Genomic DNA, 17826 nt, shown 5'->3' with positions numbered 1-17826 from the left:
TAAATATAATCTAGTTCTAATAACAATTTATTACATAATTGTTTTAAGAAAAAAAAAAAGAAACTAACCTCTAGCTGCAGGCGGCGGGCGACAGTGCAGCGGCGGGGAGCAGGGTGGTGGGACCGGGGCGGCGGGAGCCAGGCGGCCGGAGCAAGGCGGTGGGCGGCGGCGACAGGAAACGAAAATAAGAGAGAGAGAGAGAGAAAGGAAGAGAGAGAAAGACCGGAAGAGAGACAAGGGGAGAGAGGGAAGGGGAAGGCCGGAGGCAGGGGCGGCGGTGGAGAGATTTGCAGGAGAGAGAGAGAGAGATTCATAGGAGAGAGAGAGAGAGAGAAAGCGTCGGGATAAAATGAAGAAGAAAGGGATATTAGGTCAGAGTTATTTGTGACGACATATTCGTCGCAAATAAATTTAAAATGTCGTCACTAATAATAAATATTTGCGATGTCAATATCGTCGCGAATTAATAAAATGTCGTTGCAAATACTAAAATATTTGCGACGATATTTTCTCGCCACAAATATTTTAAAGTCATCGCAAATAATGTTTTTTTCCCGCGCCTACTTTATCGTCAAATAAGATTATTTGCGACGACGGTAAAACAATGTCGTCACAAATAAGCTAAAACTATTTGCGACGCCTAATGTCGTCGCAAATAGTCATCACATGTTGTCGCAAAAAAATAGATTACCTTGGCGCCAATAATCCGCGCCATTGAAAATTGCGCGCCAATATTATTTGTGACAACACTGAACTTATTAGCGGCGACATTGTTATTTTATTTAATGGTGGGTATTTGCGACGACATGTCGTCACAAATAGTGTATTATTTGCGACGACAAATGTCGTCGCAAAAGGGCATAATTTGACCTACATTGGGTATTTGCAAAAAATGTCGTCGCAAAAGATGGAAGTTTGTTTGTGACCTACATATGTTAATTTGAAGGGATTTTAATTCCATATAAAACCCACTGTTTATGAGCACTCTCATATATCCTTTCCCCTCCTTTTTTTTTTCCTTTTTTTTATTCGAAAACTTTACTTTTGTCTCCCTTGCAACTTCTACAAACCCTCTAACAATTGCTTTAAAAAAAATAAAAAATAAAAACCTCTATCAATTTATTTATTTTTAATTCTAAAAAAGAATATTCACATTTACACGATTATTATAGTTTGATTTGAGAATATTATCCATCAGTATTTTTCCAACTGATTTTCTTCACAAAATTTAATTTCTAACATTTTTTTCCCGCAAATGGATAATACTCCCTTTATTTCTTAAATGACATGGTTAATAACAAGAAAGGAAATCTAAACCGAATTCTTAGGGTGGTAAAAATAATTTAATGCTCGTACAATTTTAGGTAGGACTGTTCATCGATTCGGTTTTATAACCACCGGCCAACCGAAACTGAAGGTTTGGTTTGTCCTCCACTAGCAACCGAAACCGCTCAAGGGAGGGACAATAACCGAAACTGACAAAACAGAAAATGGTCGGTTTCCGTTTGGTTTAACTGCCGTTTTTATTAGCACAATTTTAGCACATTCAAAAAAAATAACAATTTCAGTCATGACAATATCATTTCTCATTCATTCACAATATCACAATATCATCAAACTATCAAATATAATTCACTGATTAATATCATTTCTCATTTATTCACATTTCTCATTTCTCACAAGAACCCTAGATTGAATTTACTAAATTACAAGCAAGATTGAGAGAGACTCGTACTTTAGATTGAAACTTGAACCACACCGAAGAGGAAAAGACGTTGATGCCAAAGACGACACGGCGGATAAAGAGCGGATGCCGAATGGATTCAACACCAGGAGAGGGCGACTCGAGATCGAATGGAGAGAAAGGAAGGAAAAACGGAGAGATTGGTTCAGTGAGAGAAAGGAAGGAAGGAATCAAGGAAAAACAGAGAGAGAGTCAGAGAGAGAGAGAGGAGAGCTCAATCTGGAGACCACCGGGAAAGTATCGAGGGGCGGCGACAAAATGGGAAGAGACCAAAGTTTTGGTCCTTTGAGTCTCAGAAAACCCTAGGTTTTCTATCCCTAAAACACCGACGTTTTGTATATACTTTTATTTTTTTTAATTTTTTTATCAATTCGGTTTGGTTAAAACTGAGCCTCAAATACCTGTAACTGAAACCACTCGAGTACGTAAACAGTCTGTTTGATTTTTTAAACTGATTTTTTGGTTTGCTCTCGGGTCGGTGGAAATCGGTTCAATTTCTTGAGCGGGTCAAGCAGTTCTTGTCAGTTCCGGTTATCTCTGAACAACCCTAATTTTAGGCCGTGTGCAAAAGGGTTAAATAACATGGCTTCATTTTACACTCATTTTCCCATTTTGTTACTAGCATTCCATGATTTGGTAGTTTTTTTTTTTTTTTTTTTTTGAAAGGACTAATTTGATTTAGTTAGAAGATTAATTAATTTGTTTTTTTTAATGGTCATTAAGTTGGACAACCATAGCCCGCATACATGGATATGGTATAGTTGGAAACTTTATAATATTGACGCGGACATTAACTTGAGAATTGCAAAGTACGTAATAATGAATTAAACACCAATTTTCTTCGTAATTTGCTAGTAATTAAACACTAATTACTCATTAGTACCATATATAATTATATATAGATATTCCATCAAGAAAGTACAAGAACATAGGCATGTTGAACAAAGTTATCCTAGTTAATTTCTATAGGTCATTCTGATTAAATGGCATATAATTTTATGACATTGGAAGGAAAAGTTGGAAAAAAATTGTTTCTAAGGAGATGATTAGCAGATTTACGGATTCCCTTATTCCCGTTAATTTGGTCAAATTCTAAAATTAGTCACACCCTCCTTTTTTCTTGCTCTCCCATGCCATTTTTCTCAATTTCTAACTCCTCCTTCACTATCTGTGCTACAATCATGGCTATCCGTAGAATATATAGTTGTTATATTATTCTACTCTGCTTTCTCTAAAGTATTTTTATAAGTCACTTCTATTGCTTATTAATTTCAAGATATATATATATATATATATATATATACGCATAAATATATTATTAGCTGATTCTTAAGCGTTTTCGGAACTGGGATTTGGAGTCTCCTAATTAACTGACTCTTTTGTAAGAAAACTAGAGCAATATTTTGCTTGCTAAATTCACAATTTTTTTTGTTTTTTTTTTCGTTTTTTTTGTTTTTTTTTTGGGTTAATCTTTGAGTTATGGGAACTTTGTTGATGGACCATATTAAGAAGCAGGCGTCTTCTTTTCTTCAAGACAAATACAAAAGTGCCAGGCTCGCCTTAACTGATGTTACAGAAGCTGAAGTGTAAGTCTTTTTTTCTTGTAGTACTTTAGAATCATGATTAAAGAGAAACAAAATTTATAATACGGATATCTGGAATAATTCAGATTAACAGTGTTATATATAAATATATACATATATATATATATAACTCCTATGTACAATAAAATGCCTAATTAGTTAGTATAATGCAGTTTTTCATTATAACAAATATTGTCGTACACATAATGTTATTTCCCTTTAGGTTTTAGCGAGATATACATAAATATATGTGTGAATCAGGGCTCAACAATTAATCATTTTTTCTCGTTCTTTGAATTTTGTCTCTGAGTATGCTAATTTTACATGTGATGTTCATTATCATGACTTATGGTCCTTTTATATTATAATAATTATAATTATAAAGGTTGGCTGAGTTAGCAACAAACAGTGATCAGTGTAGTCCAAATGCCAGAACCATGACTATAATCGCCGAGGCATCCTATGGAGTTGATGATTATTGGAGAATTGTTGATCTTCTCCATAGGAGGTAACGATAATCATTTATATAATAAATCACTTTAAATTCGAGCGCTAGAGAATGAAGATATTATAACTAGCTATAGTAATATATATTGAAACTAGCTATCTTATGTTATATGATAATTGAAGTAATTCATTGTACTTAAAAGACCCTATTAATATTGTTATTTTTCTTAATGTTTTTATAATGTATTGTAAGATCATCAGGAATCAACCTTGAAACAAACACGTTCGCGCACCCAACCACTTAAGTTAGGCTCAAGTCGCTTAAGATGCTATTATTTTGGTTGCCATATATAAGCGCGCATATATATATATATATATATATATATATATATATCATATAAACACCAAATACAGGTTATATTGCGTGGACTGGAAGCAATGGAGGCAGGCATACAAGTCGCTGATACTTCTTGAGTTTTTACTAACACATGGTCCTGAAGATTTTGCTGAAGAATTCGTGTGTGACACTGATGTCATCCACGAGCTTGGAACATTTCAATACATAGATGACAAAGGGTATGTAACTTGTAATAATACACTTACTTTTTTTAAGAAAAATGCAGGATAAGAATGTATATAATATGTATACACATGACTATACATACATACACTAAGAGAAACAAAAAAAATACACACACTGCATGATTACAACAAAAACATAAAAATGAGGAAATTTTATGTAGATTTTATCTTGTGACGGAGTCATATATAGTTGAACAGGGATATGTGCTCCGCTCAAAGTTTGGTATGTATCAAATGAATTATTTACATATGTATTTTTCTTAAATTTCAGTTGCACCTCTTATTTTATAAAAATAAGAAATCATAATTACGCTTCCAGTTAAGAATTGAAATATATTATAATATGGTTCTTGTTCAATGAAAACTTATCTCTTATATTCGTAGTGTCCTCAATTGAAAAAAATTTCTGATTCTGCCACTAAGTTTGTCAGATGACAAAGCGGGATGTGATAAACTAATGGGACAAGGGTGGTCTTTTTTTGGCATGCATGTTAGGTTCAACTGGGGTTATAGTATGCAAAGGAAATCAGAAGAGATACTCAAACTTCTCGGAGCAGGAAAGAAAGTATTGAAAGAAGCACGTTTAAGAGCACTTAAAGTAACAAGAGAAATCCAAGGATTTGGAAGTTCAACATCACCAGTTTCACCTTCATCCTCCTCCCCGTCCCCTTCCTCTTGCTCGGCTTCTGAATCGTCGCGAAATTCGTCGTTTGGCTCATTTTCAACTAGTGACATGAACAATGAGATGAAAAAAATTCCACAATTTCTAACTACCATAAAAGATGCGGAGGGTTATTCACAAGGTGGAATAAGAGATGATGATATTGAGAAAGATGGAATTCTGTGTTCAAAGAATAAAAGTGTTGAAGGATTGCACATTTGGGATTGCCCTTCAATCCAAGGGACAGGCTGTTTTCTTGAAGGGAAAGATGAAGAAGATTATTATGAAGATGAGAAAGGAGGTGGTAATTATAATGGTTTTGTTGGTGGAATTTTCTCAAAGCTTTCTGGTTTAACTGGTCCTTCAAGAGGTGGTAATGGCTTTAGGAGTGTCTCTGATGTTGGGAGGGAGGTAAAGAAGTTCAATCGTCAATTTTCACTTTGGTATTAATTGTCATACATATTAAATATTGTATAAGAATGTTTCATTGGGGGCATTGCTAGTGTTACGTCACATTACCTTTTTCACTGTTATATATGAGAGAGTCAAAGTATCGTCCTTTCTATAAAAAAAAAAAAAAAAAAAAAATCGTTACATATATAATGTAGTTGTATATAAATTATAAAGAAATTATTAATCAAATCAAAAGTGCCATTTCTCAATGCTCTCTAAATCTCAAAAACATGATTGTGTATAATATTTGCATCCTGCGTTATTATCTATAATTGTTTTGGGCTTTTTTTTATGTGTGAGATTTTTATTTATGGACATCTTATTTTTGAGTGAATATATATTTATTGTTATTTAATTTGGGGAGAATGTTGAAATATTAATATGGACTAATACAAATCATAACTAATTCACTTAAATATGTTAGAAAATTAGAGCATGGTTTTATGTACAATTATATTAAAATATGGTTTATGCATAGTATTATATTAATGGTCATACTGAGATGAACAATTTAATTTCTAATGTACTTCAGGTTTCTTAGAAGACGTTTAGTTCATGGATTAGAATCATGTAATTAGAACTATTTTTGATTTACGTATATTTTTTGTGAGAGAAAATACTGTAACGAATCACGAACCATAATTCGAATCAGGGAACGAATCTAGGTACCAAACACCCCCTTAAATTCTCTCTCTAAATATTAAGGGGAAATAGTAGAAAATATGCCAATATGAAAAGCTTAAAAAAGTATATAGGTCAATTTTTAGTTATAGAAATTAATAGGCCATAACTTGTCAAGTTATGGTTCATAACCAGATAAGTTATGGACAAACTTATCAAGTTATGGTTCATAACCAGACAAGTTATGGACAATTATGGACAATAACTTGTCAAGTTATGGTTCATAACCAAACAAGTTATGGATTAAAACAATAATTTAGCCTATTTATTAACTTATGTAAACGATTGATCTATTAATTTTAATTCATCTTAAGTCCTAGTATATTTCTCTCTTTCTTCTGTGAGCACAATTAGACCAAATTCTCTCTCTATTGAGTATTGTTTAAAGCCCAACAAGGCCCACCCAACATATTGGAGAAGACAACATATCAGATATTTTTGGGGTTGTTGTCTAGGGTGCGTGTGGTCGAATGTGTGGTTGTTTTTGAGAGGGGAGCAACAGGAGAGTTCAATACACTTCAAGCTCCTTTGGCGTTGCAGGTGGTTGATCAAATTCTGACTGACTGTTGATGATTTTCGGCGACTATGGGCGACGTTGTTCTGCTGCTAAATGGAGGAGGTAATCCTAGAACCATTACTCTTGTATATTATGCTTCAAACTCCAATGAGATTGTGTGATTTTCGGATTAAATGGTTAGGTTACTGTTTTTGATCTCATTTATTAGTATTGAGAATCTATCATTTCTATAAAATAGTATCAAAGCAACTCTTATTAGACTTAAATTTACAGGTAAATACACGATTTAACACATAGACGATTGAAAATACTATAATAGTTACAAGTTTGAATCAGGTAAATACTACATTTACTTGTAAATATTAATTACATTAATGAACTAGTTGAAAAATACATGCTATGCATGTGGGGTGTAATCGTGTATTAAGTTTTAATTACCGTATTATTATTAAAAGCATATAAAAGCTCAAGAAGAACTTAAAATTAAAAAAAAATAAGTTTCAAGGCAAGTAGCTAAAAAAAGTATTAAAATGAAAGGGATAAAAAACCTCAGAGAGTAAAAATATATATATAGCGGCACTGCTGTTGTTTACGTGGTTTCGATCAAAACGGCATTGTTTTGGTCAAAGAAGTATATGAACAGTAAACTTTCAAGATGAAACGAAAAAATGAACAGTGAAAACACTATTCATAAGGGGTAAATTTCAACTAAAAGTGTTTTGGTTAAAAATAGTGAACCCTATTGACATTTCTATATATTTTTATAGATTTGATAAACACAGTATTTGCCTATAAATACTTTAGTTGTTACAACTTAAAATCTAAAAAATATTGGGGTAGTTCTTTTACAACAAAATTCAGAAAAAATTTAAACTTAAGTTACAATTTTATTCAAATTCACGTTCTTTTAAGTTCCAACTTTATTCAACTTTACTCAACTTTATTCAAGTTACAACTTCAAATCAAGTTATAACTCAAATTTAACTCAAAAATTACACTCAAGTTACACTCAAATTACACTCTAAAAGAACAACCCCATTGTATCTACTAATAATTTTTTTTTTTTTGCTTGAAGTATTTACCAGTAAATTAAATATGGTAAATATTGTATATACTAAAAAATAATATAATAGTTGCAAGTTTAAATTTAATAAATACTACATTTATATGTAAGTACTTTAGTGATTATATTTTTGAACATGATAAATATTGTATTTACCTTTAATAATTACTGTAACACCCTTCTCTTTAAACATTATTAATAAATAAATTGTCAGAGATAACAACGGATGTTTATTACAAGGCCTAAAAAGTTAAAGCAAACCTAAACTTTTTGTTTCATATTATATTACATAAATATTTCAATCCCAGGACATCTTCCTTTTTTATATATATAATACTCAAACTGTTTAAACACCTGTAATTATTATTCTTTTATATTTTTGAGTTAAGATGACTTAAATGATGATTTTGAATTGAGTTTGAATTATAGTTTGAGTTGAAATTATAACTTGAGTTTGTGTTTAGATGTGCACATTTGAGTTATGATTTGAATTGAGAATCTATTTGAGTTTGTGTTTAGGTGTGTCAAAACTTAAATTTGTACTTATAGTATTTTAATAAAAACTTAATGGTGATGAAAAATTTTAATAGGGTATATAGGTGATGTTTTATTCATCTTTTCGTTGTGAATGCATAGAAAAAAAATCATCTCAATCATAATTAAAACGAAAAAGTTATGACATTTTTAAGAATAGAAAAAATATTGTTCATTAACTTGAGTTTGAGTTTATGAACTCGGGTTGTAGGGAAAATTTAAACTCAAATTTAACCTTAAACTCGAGTTCAAACTCAAATTTTATAAAAGAATGTGAACTTAAATAAAGTTATAACTTGAATTTAATTTTTTTTTGAGTTTGTTACAAAAGAACAACCTTTTAGATATTCTGAAGCGCTTTTCTAAAACTTCTTCCCATCAGGTCGGTTTCATATTGACAATTATGCTGGCTTGACACTTTGCTCATTTAGAGGTTAGTTTATTACTCATTTTTTCTGTACCAATAATATTATTAAACTGACGAACTACGCTCAATAAGTAAAGTTAAAAGTCTCACGTGTAAATTATTTATTATACACGTGTTTTACTTTACTGTCTTTTAGGACCCTATAAGGATAGTGTCGTTAATCGTTGACCATCTCAAATTGTCAACCTCTGGCCTGATAACTTTTATTGAGCTCTGCGCTCTCGTATAGGTTCATTGTCACGAGGCTTTGTAAACCGACTACCATCTTCATGAGAAAATGACTTAGGCAAAGCACCTCCTTATGTCTTATTAAAAGACCTTTAATTAATGTAATGCTTTAAACATGAACATAGAGATACTACTACTTTGTAGTGAGAATTTTACGTACTTTGTCCTAGTTACTTATAAGATAATATACTCCTTAACAGGGTCTCAATATTAGAACTAACGAATTCTCAATTTTTATGGCTTGTTCTTTTGGAGTTTAACTTGAATATAATTTTTGAGTTGAATTTGAGTTATAACTTGAGTTGAACTTATAATTTGAGTTTGTGTTTAGTTGTGTACATTTTAGTTATGGTTTGAGATAGAAATCTTTTTGAGTTTGTGTTTAAGTGAGTCAAAACTTGAATTTGTATTTAGATAGTATTTAAATAAAAACTCAATGCTGATGAAAAATTTTAATAGGGTATATGGGTCGGGTTTTATTCATCTTTTCGTTGTCAACGCATAAAAAAAAATTATCTCAATCATAATTAAAATGAAAAAGTTATAGCATTTTTAAGAATAGAAAAAATATTGTTCATTAATTTGAGTTCGAGTTTCTGAACTCGAGTTGAAGGAGAAACTTGAACTCGAGTTTTAGTCCTAAACTCGAGTTTGAACTCGAGTTTTAGTCATAAACTCAAGTTTGAACTCGAGTTGAAGGGAAAATTCGAACTCGAGTTTTAGTCTTAAACTCGAGTTTAAACTTAAAAGAACATGAACTCCAATAAAGTTGTAACTCGAGTTGTCTTTTTTTGAGTTTTTCACTCAAAAGAATAAGCCCTTAATTTTTCACAATAGAGTTTGATAAAACTTGAGAGAGACATTATATGGAAGACAAGGAAAGAGTAGTGTGGGTCTGGGGAGTATTGGAGAGGTAATGAACAAATTGGGATCCTCAATTTGCTGAGGAAAGACTTCATTTTATAGCTACATGCTATGGTTGTTTCTTTAAAGCTATTTTTTTTTTTAATAGAGTTGATTTTCTTGAAATAGTCTTTTATTAACATTTCTTGTGGACCACCTTTTGTGTGATTTTGTACCGTTCTAAAATTCTGAAATGGAAGATTTATTGGAAGATTCTGAAAATAATGTTGATATAAGCATTTTTTTGTTGTTGTTTTTTAGTAGTAAAAATGGTTTGTTTCATTCCTTAGTCGTAATTTACATCAGTTTATAGAGTTGGAATCAACATCAAGTAGTAAACAAGAAAAATTATTTGAAAAGGATAATTATTAAAAAAATAGTAAAAAATAAAGCAAAAAAAAAATATGCAACTCACGCTTTCGATGGGGAGAAGGATGTGTTAGCCGAAATAGGATAATACAAAGAAGATGAAAACTATAGGAAAATGAAAAACTGAAATTGTACATTATAGTATGAGTCCGACAATATTCATTAGCCCATTTTTTCGTTGAGCCTGCTACCGTTTATCAACCTTTTATTGTTGGGTCTGCTTCTATTCATTAGTCCATTATTATGAATCTAATGGTAAAACTTTATACCGTGTTAAGAATTATTCTTATTTTTATTTATCACGTTTTAAAAAAAATGATTTTAAAATAATGTTTGGTACAATTAAAGATAAAAAAATAAAAATAAAAATAATTTTTTAATCTAGTGTAAAATAGAAAAGAAATGAAAAATAGTCATTTTTCATTTTTTGTTTTTATTTTCTCATTTCACGAGCAGAGAGAGACATTAATGAGGTTTTTTATATTGAAAATAATCTCTTGATAAAACTACCAAATGCATTTTCAAAAATGATTTCTGTCTGAGATTGAAAACGTTTTCATTTCCATTTTCATATAAAAAATAAAATCATTTTGAAACGAGTTTCAAACGCACCTTTAAATTTCCAATCACAGTTTTCCGCAAAAGACTGATCAAGACGAAATTGCATGAATATTGTTCCGATGCTTATTATTGATCAGAACATTATTCTCAACAGATAATAACGCAAAAATCATCGTATTATTGTTCCAACGGGTAGTTTTCAACGGTCAGAACGCTGTTCATAACGGCTAAGGATAAAATTGTCCAATCACTATTACAATGGTAAAAAAGCTAGTTTTTACCCTACAAATAGTTTAGTTTTTTAATCTTCATATTTACCAACATTTTTACTCTTGAAAACATCTTTTTTCAAAAAGGTTTCTTAATGATAACTCTAGAAATTAGAGTCATCTTAGGCCTTTTTAAGCTTAAAGTTGGCTAATCCAAAGGTAAGTTAGTCTATTTTTCTGTGTTTATTTCCAACTTTTGGTTTTGTTTTGATGAACCAAGCTAAGATAAGTGTGTGTGCCATCTTTGAGGTAATTTTGAAGAGAATCGGATTAAAAACGGTTGAGTTGTGCTCAAGATATGTTGATGTGTATTGTAGGAATTTTGAAGGAAATGCTGCAACATTTTGCTGCAGCAAAATTTGATAGCAAGCAACCTTGTGAGTGACATCAACACATGTCAAAATTTGATAGCAAGCAACCTTGTGAGTGACATCAACACATGTCAGAGCGAAGGAAAAAGACAAAGGTACATAGGAGGATGATGCTCTACAGAGTCGTTTGGACTCAATCACTCACTAGGTGCCACCTCAGCGTCCTTGGACACCTTAATGAAGAGTACACCCATTTCTAGAGAGGGCAGCAACAAAAAAAAAGAGAATGAGAAACAAGTACCGAATAGAGAAAAAAAGGGGCAGAGAGCTAAACTTGGTACTGTGGAGAACATAAAGGAATAAGAAAGAGGGTTGCACTCAGAGAGAGATCTTCTAACCTTCTCATCACGGGGAAGATTGCTTGAAGAAGGAAAGGAGGAAAACAAGGATTCAAGCTCTAATCAGCTAAATTTTCTTTTACTTTCTTCTACTCTCTGTGGTCTTTATTCTCTTTCTGGATTTGCATATCTACTGAATAATGAATTATACTAAGCAATTGATTTATGTAATTTCAACTATTAGCTAAACTGTTTTTAGCTAGGATTGCTGATGGAACCAAGGTTGTGAGAATGATGGATTGCTTATAGAATGTTTATTGATTTTATTCTTGTTCATCTATGTGTGTTACTACTTATTTCTATTTTTGACTGGCCATCATCAATTATAGAATACAAGACTTAGATTAACACTGGAAAGATTAATTTGAGTTGGATCTAGCATGGATGATGCAAGTTCAATAATCTTGTTTAAGACCTCGTTCATTTCACCGATTCGAGTTTTCAATTCCAGTTTTGCTACAGTTAAAAGCTCTCACAAAAAGTCACATCTAACTTGTTTGCTACAGTCAAAAGCTCTCACATAAAGTCACATCTCAGCTCGAATTAAAAACTTGAATCGGCAAACTGAACGAAACCTAAGTTTGTTGATTTGTGAATGGTATAGGAATATATTGTTCATCTTGTATAACCCATTGAAATTGGTGCTGAAATTTGCATTCTGAAAATTAGATTCACATAGGAATATGCTAGAAATAGTGTAAAGAATCCGTCATAATTAATTCAGGAGAGTTTTATGTAGAAAATTAAGTTTCAGTTAACATGACTAAAATATGTTGTAGCATTCCGTAGCTTTTTCTATTAGACTTACAACTAATGGGAAATGTAATCCTAGCTTACTTAAGTCACTCATTACAATCCATAGTTGCACTCTTATCTCTTATTACCCTTTTTCTTGCATTTATAGTGCATTTTGTCTTTTATTTTACTTAGTGAGTTTTGTTAGTTAATTTCCATCTAAATTTGGTGTTTGGCGTGATTTCTGCACTATTCAATTAGTGAATCAATCTCCGTAAAGATGATATATGTGCTCAGTATACTTTATTACTTAAACAATTTATGCACTTGTAGAATTATGCAACACTAACAATCTTCTACTTCTTAGTTCTTTATGATGATAGCTCCCTAATAGTCATACACTTTATTACGCTAGCTATTATCATTTTTTTATTTCTAATTATAATTATATGTCATGACGCTAGATCATGGGATCGCAATGTAAGGGAACATTAAAATTAGCTTTTATATTGTACTCTATTGTAATTTCTTTGATATTAAAAAATGCTTTATTTATTTGGGTATTACAGTTACTATTTAGAATTTGATATTTACGGGTAAATAAGTATGATATTTACAGGTAAATATAGTATAAATTGATCGTGGGCATCAGCGGCTAGATTTTTTAGGTAAATAATATTTACGAGTAAATATGATATTTACTAGTAAATACGGTATTTACCAGTTGAAAGTGTCGGCGGCCGGATTTTCAGATAAATATTGTATTTACAAGTAAATACAATATTTATCGGTATATATAGTGTTTAACGGTCGCTGGAGTCGGTGGGCGGATTTTCAGCTAAATATGGTACTAACGAGTAATACGGTATTTACTGATCACACGCACTGGCGACCGGATTTTTATCGTATTTACTGGTTGCTGTCATCGATCGGCTGGTCATTGGGCGCTGGATTGACGACAGCCGTCGTCACTGACGAACCATAAACTATATATTATAACAAAATGTCATAATTTACTATTTAAAAAAAATAAAAGTTCAAAGACAATGAGAGAGAAAGAGAGAAAGAGAGAAATATGGGTTTAGGGGTATTTTTTGAGTTTTTAATAATATGAAAAGCTTAAAATATCAAATATGCTATAATCTAGCTATTCTATTTAGAGAGAAATAGAGAAATAGACCAAGACTTGAGATTAATTAAAATTAATAGGTAAATAGTTTACATAAGTTAATAAATAGGCTAAATTATTATTTTTGTTCATAACTTGTCTGGTTATAAACTCTAACTTGACAAGTTATTCACGGTTTTTGTCCATGATTTGTCTAGTTATGGACTATAACTTGACAAGTTTGTCCATAACTTATTTGGTTATGAATCATAACTTGATAAATTATGGCCTATTAATTTCTATAACTAAAAATTGACTTATATACTTTCTTAAACTTTTCATATTGACATATTTTCTACTATTTTCATTCTATTTATATAAAATAATTTTTTTTGGTGTTCTCTTTTTTTTTTAAATATTTATTTATTAGTTGTTAAATTTGTATTAATTTTTCAATCTGATAATTTTTAAATAGATTTAACAGCAGAAAAAATCCTTAAAACAAATGCGCTGTAATTTGCTAGACAACCTACCAAATATCTCGTCCTTTTTATGTTTTTCCCTCTCTCTCTCTCAAAATTTTTTTCCCTCGCTCTAGTTTCTCTCCCGCTCTCTCTCCGCGGGCGACGAAAAGGGTTTTAGGTTTGATAGCGCATTGCAACGGCTCGACACGAGATCCAGATTTTGGATTGTTGCGAGGATTTCTACGGTTTTGGTGTTTTTTTTTTTATTTTACCTAAACGCATTATATTGGTCATCTCGCACTGCTTTTAAGTTTCTTCGCGATCTCCGGTTTTGGTTCTTGGGGCTTTATTTGGAGGCAAAAAGTTTAGGTCTTTCCCAGTCGTAACTTCTTGAATTTCGTTTCCATTTGTGTCTCTTTTTTTTTTCTTTTTATTTAATCTGGCTCTTTTCGTCCTTCTTTGAAGGAGCTTTGATGATCTGAAAAGTGGGTTCTTCAGTGATCGAGAAACGAAAAAGTAAAATTCTTTTGGGATTTGTGGTTATAAGTATCAAGGGTTTGGGTGTTTGCATTGGTTGGAGAGAATCAGCAAGTTTATAGAGAACGACTTTAGAGAGATAGAGATAGAGAGAGAGAGAGGCACTGCTATTATGGCACAATTGAAGTCGTTTTCTCCATGCCCATCATCCACCAGTCTCGGTTTTCAAGGACCCAAAAGAGGTACACTTTTATTTTCATTGTCGTTTTCTATCTGCATTGTTAATTTTCAACCATTGGTTCTGCTTGTTTTCCGTTCAACAGAACATAAACTCTCAAAGAACCCATCTTTTCTAACTCACTGTTGATGACATTATTCTGGGTAGTGACTAATGTCTAGTTTTGATCAATGTGTGGTAATTTTTGTTTTGAATGCTTATTTAATTTTTATTTTGCAGCTTCATTCTTGTACAGTGACAAAGTGTGTTACTCCGGTAAGCTATCTTCAGCTTTTCAGGTAGTTTAGGGTTGTTCGTTGCCTGCTTCATCCCTCTCTTTCAGCTCTTACCGAGATTTGAAGCCATTCCCTTTTAGCTCATCTATCTGCAATTTCACGTGGTTCTCTGTAAGTGAGATTCGTGATTTGCGTTCACCTTTTGACCATAATCTGCTCCTTCAAGCTCAGAAATCCGCTCCCATACCCACAACTCAAATGCAAATCCATTTTCCCCCAATCTGAGATAGAAAAACCCTAGCCCCAAAATGCGCCCCTCATCTGCATGCTTTTGGTCCCTGCGACCTCCTTGGGCAATCATCCTAGGTCGATGTAGAAGGCCAGGTTCTCGACCTAGTGCTCTCCATTGGCGATGTCGAAGCTCCTTCCTCTGCCATTGTCGTCGCCGATGCCTCACACATGCTAAGTCCTCCTCGCGTTTTCGGAACCTCGAAGCAAATCAAACTTGCTCCTCTGCACGCTCAAACTCGGTAAGTACTCTAATCCTTGGTTTAATTTCCTCTGCTTGTTATGTTATTGTTTGAATTTACTTCCATAAATTCAGGGATTGCAGAGCTGTCAATTTTGATTGTTTCTCTTTAATGGATCACTGTTGGATGAGTGTGAGAGTACTCTAAGACTTAATGATATGTATGGAGAAATACATCTTTGTCAAAAGCAGCTTTGTTTTCGTTTTGAACAAGAATGCTTTATTCATATAATAGAGTTACCAAAGTGTCTGAACCAGTTTGGTGATGAAAATGGATATGTCAGCAGGGGATTCAACTCCTAATTTAACCTTAAAATTCAAGGCAACAGTTCAAAACTGTCAGCCACAGAGAAAAGAAAACCGAAGATGATTTGCTGGTTGCTAAATTCAAAAGCGTGATTTTAGATTGGTAATCCGCATCATTTATACTCAAGAAAATCGAAGTTTCCCTTGGCTGTGGTTTTGCTTATTGTGAGCCTATTTGTTAATGTTTTCTTGCTTCGCCTCTTTGTTTTAGGTGAACCGACTGCTAAGTGGTAGTTCATTTATACTCAACTTTGATCTACATATACATTGTGGCTATGATGGTTAATATATGCTTAATGGCCTAGTTCCTTATGTCGAGTGATATTTGAAAGTTTGACAATTATCAGTTGCCGGTTTATCCAAATCAGCTTGGCATATTGTTATTCTGTTACGATGAAAACTCTTGCTCCGTATGCTTGTTTGACTTCACCTAAATGGGCCATTAGGACCAATATGCCGAAGTTAGCTAAACATTAGTAGCATAATTGTCATTGCTTAGAATAATGCTCCATAAGTGGACTGTGACGGCCATTACACATTCCTGACCCTACTTAAATATATGACTGCTTATTACATGAATTTCAAATGTTATGATTAATGTGTTTATTGGCTTAGTTCCTTATGTCGAGTAACTTTATTTAATGGCGTGACAATTATTGGTTGCTGGTTTATGCAAAAAGTACTGGCATATTTTGCGTTCCTAATGATCATAGGTCTCCCTTACTATATTTGGTTAATTTTAAGTGCATCAGTGAACTTACTATTATGCTAAATTGGATTTAAATTTCGGTAGCTAAGTTGTCATAGCCTACGATAACGCTCCATTTGCGGACGATGAGGGCCATTTCACATTTCTGAGCCTACTTAAAAAAGTGCGTGCTTATTCACTAAATGTTATATGCTATGTACTTTTGTATTGCTGCCGCCTTGGACTTGTCAATACTTAGATGGTCGGAAGGAGAGATAGAGATGTAAACTGGAGCTCAGAAGCTAAGGTATAGTTGCTTACGCACATCGGTGAATTCAATTTAGTGAACTCGGCTGGTACCGCACCAAATCGAGACAAATACACTGAATGGGTGACCGAACTAAGTGAGCATTTTACCGTCCTACTAACTTGGGATAAAGTGAAACAAAAAGCTGGTAGGTTGAAGAAAACGTTTGATGCTGAGTTCCTACTTCGAAATGCCACTGGCCTACTCACATGCACCGAAGAATATTGGCAACAATTTATCATTGTAAGTTCATGGCTTGATTTCCTTATAAGTTATGGGGTTTGTTTTGTTCTTTTATTTGATGTGTCCCCTAACATTGATGTTAATCTTTGTTGGTGGATATGCAGAGCCATCCCGAGGTTGAAAGGGCATGGAGGAAGCCTTTGGTGGATTATGATTTGTATTATTGCGCGTTCGCGAACACACGTGCGACTGGGGCATTTGAGTACAGGCAGGATGAAACGCCCATCAATCCACCTCATCCCCAACAACAGAACCCGGGCAGCCCCATTGACAATGAAAGAGGACCATCACAACACAATGATCTTGAGGGTACTCAATTTACAGATATGAGGCAAGGATTGAGCAGAGAAAGCCGACTCCATCATAATGTAGTCTCCCAATCACGATTGATAAGTAAACGGACAAGTCGAAGCAATCGTAGACACTCACCGTCCTTCATGGAGCGTGCTGTGGATCGCATTGTATCTTCGATAGAAACAAGTAGTCGGAGTCGTCGTAAAAGTTCTGGCTCAACTAAGTCCGTTGAAAATGATACCATTGAGGATAAATGCATTGATTTACTGGGAGAGTTGCAAATACCGCAAGATCAATACCTCATTATGTTTAACTTTATGACTTCAAATCCTAGACTTCAGCGGCCATTCCTTCGCATGAAAGAACACCATCGTCTGGTGTGGATTCAACAGACTATGGAGCAACATTCAAATCAGCAAGTACTTCCTCCACCTCCGCAGCAAATGCATGTCCCCCCGTTGTTTTAGCCAAACACAACAGAACTCGGCTTC

At 33.1% G+C, this 17826-nt stretch overlaps 1 protein-coding gene and 1 long non-coding RNA gene across 2 annotated transcripts; both read left to right on the top strand.

Moving 5' to 3' along the window:
- Positions 1-3223: 3223 nt before the first annotated feature.
- Positions 3224-5467, top strand: LOC21394970 (epsin-2). The gene is made up of 4 exons (XM_024169602.1): positions 3224-3330; positions 3713-3835; positions 4189-4350; positions 4852-5467. The coding sequence occupies exons 1-4, from the start codon at positions 3224-3226 to the stop codon at positions 5465-5467; spliced, it is 1008 nt and encodes a 335-aa protein (XP_024025370.1).
- Positions 5468-6622: 1155 nt separating this feature from the next.
- LOC112092730 lies at positions 6623-11697 on the top strand. The gene is made up of 3 exons (XR_002902726.1): positions 6623-6770; positions 8648-8698; positions 11340-11697. It is a non-coding gene; the product is annotated as an uncharacterized LOC112092730 (long non-coding RNA).
- Positions 11698-17826: the final 6129 nt, after the last annotated feature.

The sequence above is a fragment of the Morus notabilis genome, unplaced genomic scaffold, assembly GCF_000414095.1.
Source record: "Morus notabilis unplaced genomic scaffold, ASM41409v2 Scaffold21, whole genome shotgun sequence".
NCBI lineage: Eukaryota > Viridiplantae > Streptophyta > Magnoliopsida > Rosales > Moraceae > Morus > Morus notabilis.
Note: the sequence above shows the minus strand (reverse complement) of the source record. Positions and strands in the feature narration are given on the sequence as shown.

Coding starts and splice junctions, on each gene's coding strand:
- LOC21394970 (XM_024169602.1), top strand. CDS start 3,224: ATGGGAACTTTGTTGATGGACCATATTAAGAAGCAGGCGTCTTCTTTT. Junction 3,331..3,712: donor GATGTTACAGAAGCTGAAGT/GTAAGTCTTTTT, acceptor ATAATTATAAAG/GTTGGCTGAGTTAGCAACAA. Junction 3,836..4,188: donor GTTGATCTTCTCCATAGGAG/GTAACGATAATC, acceptor CACCAAATACAG/GTTATATTGCGTGGACTGGA.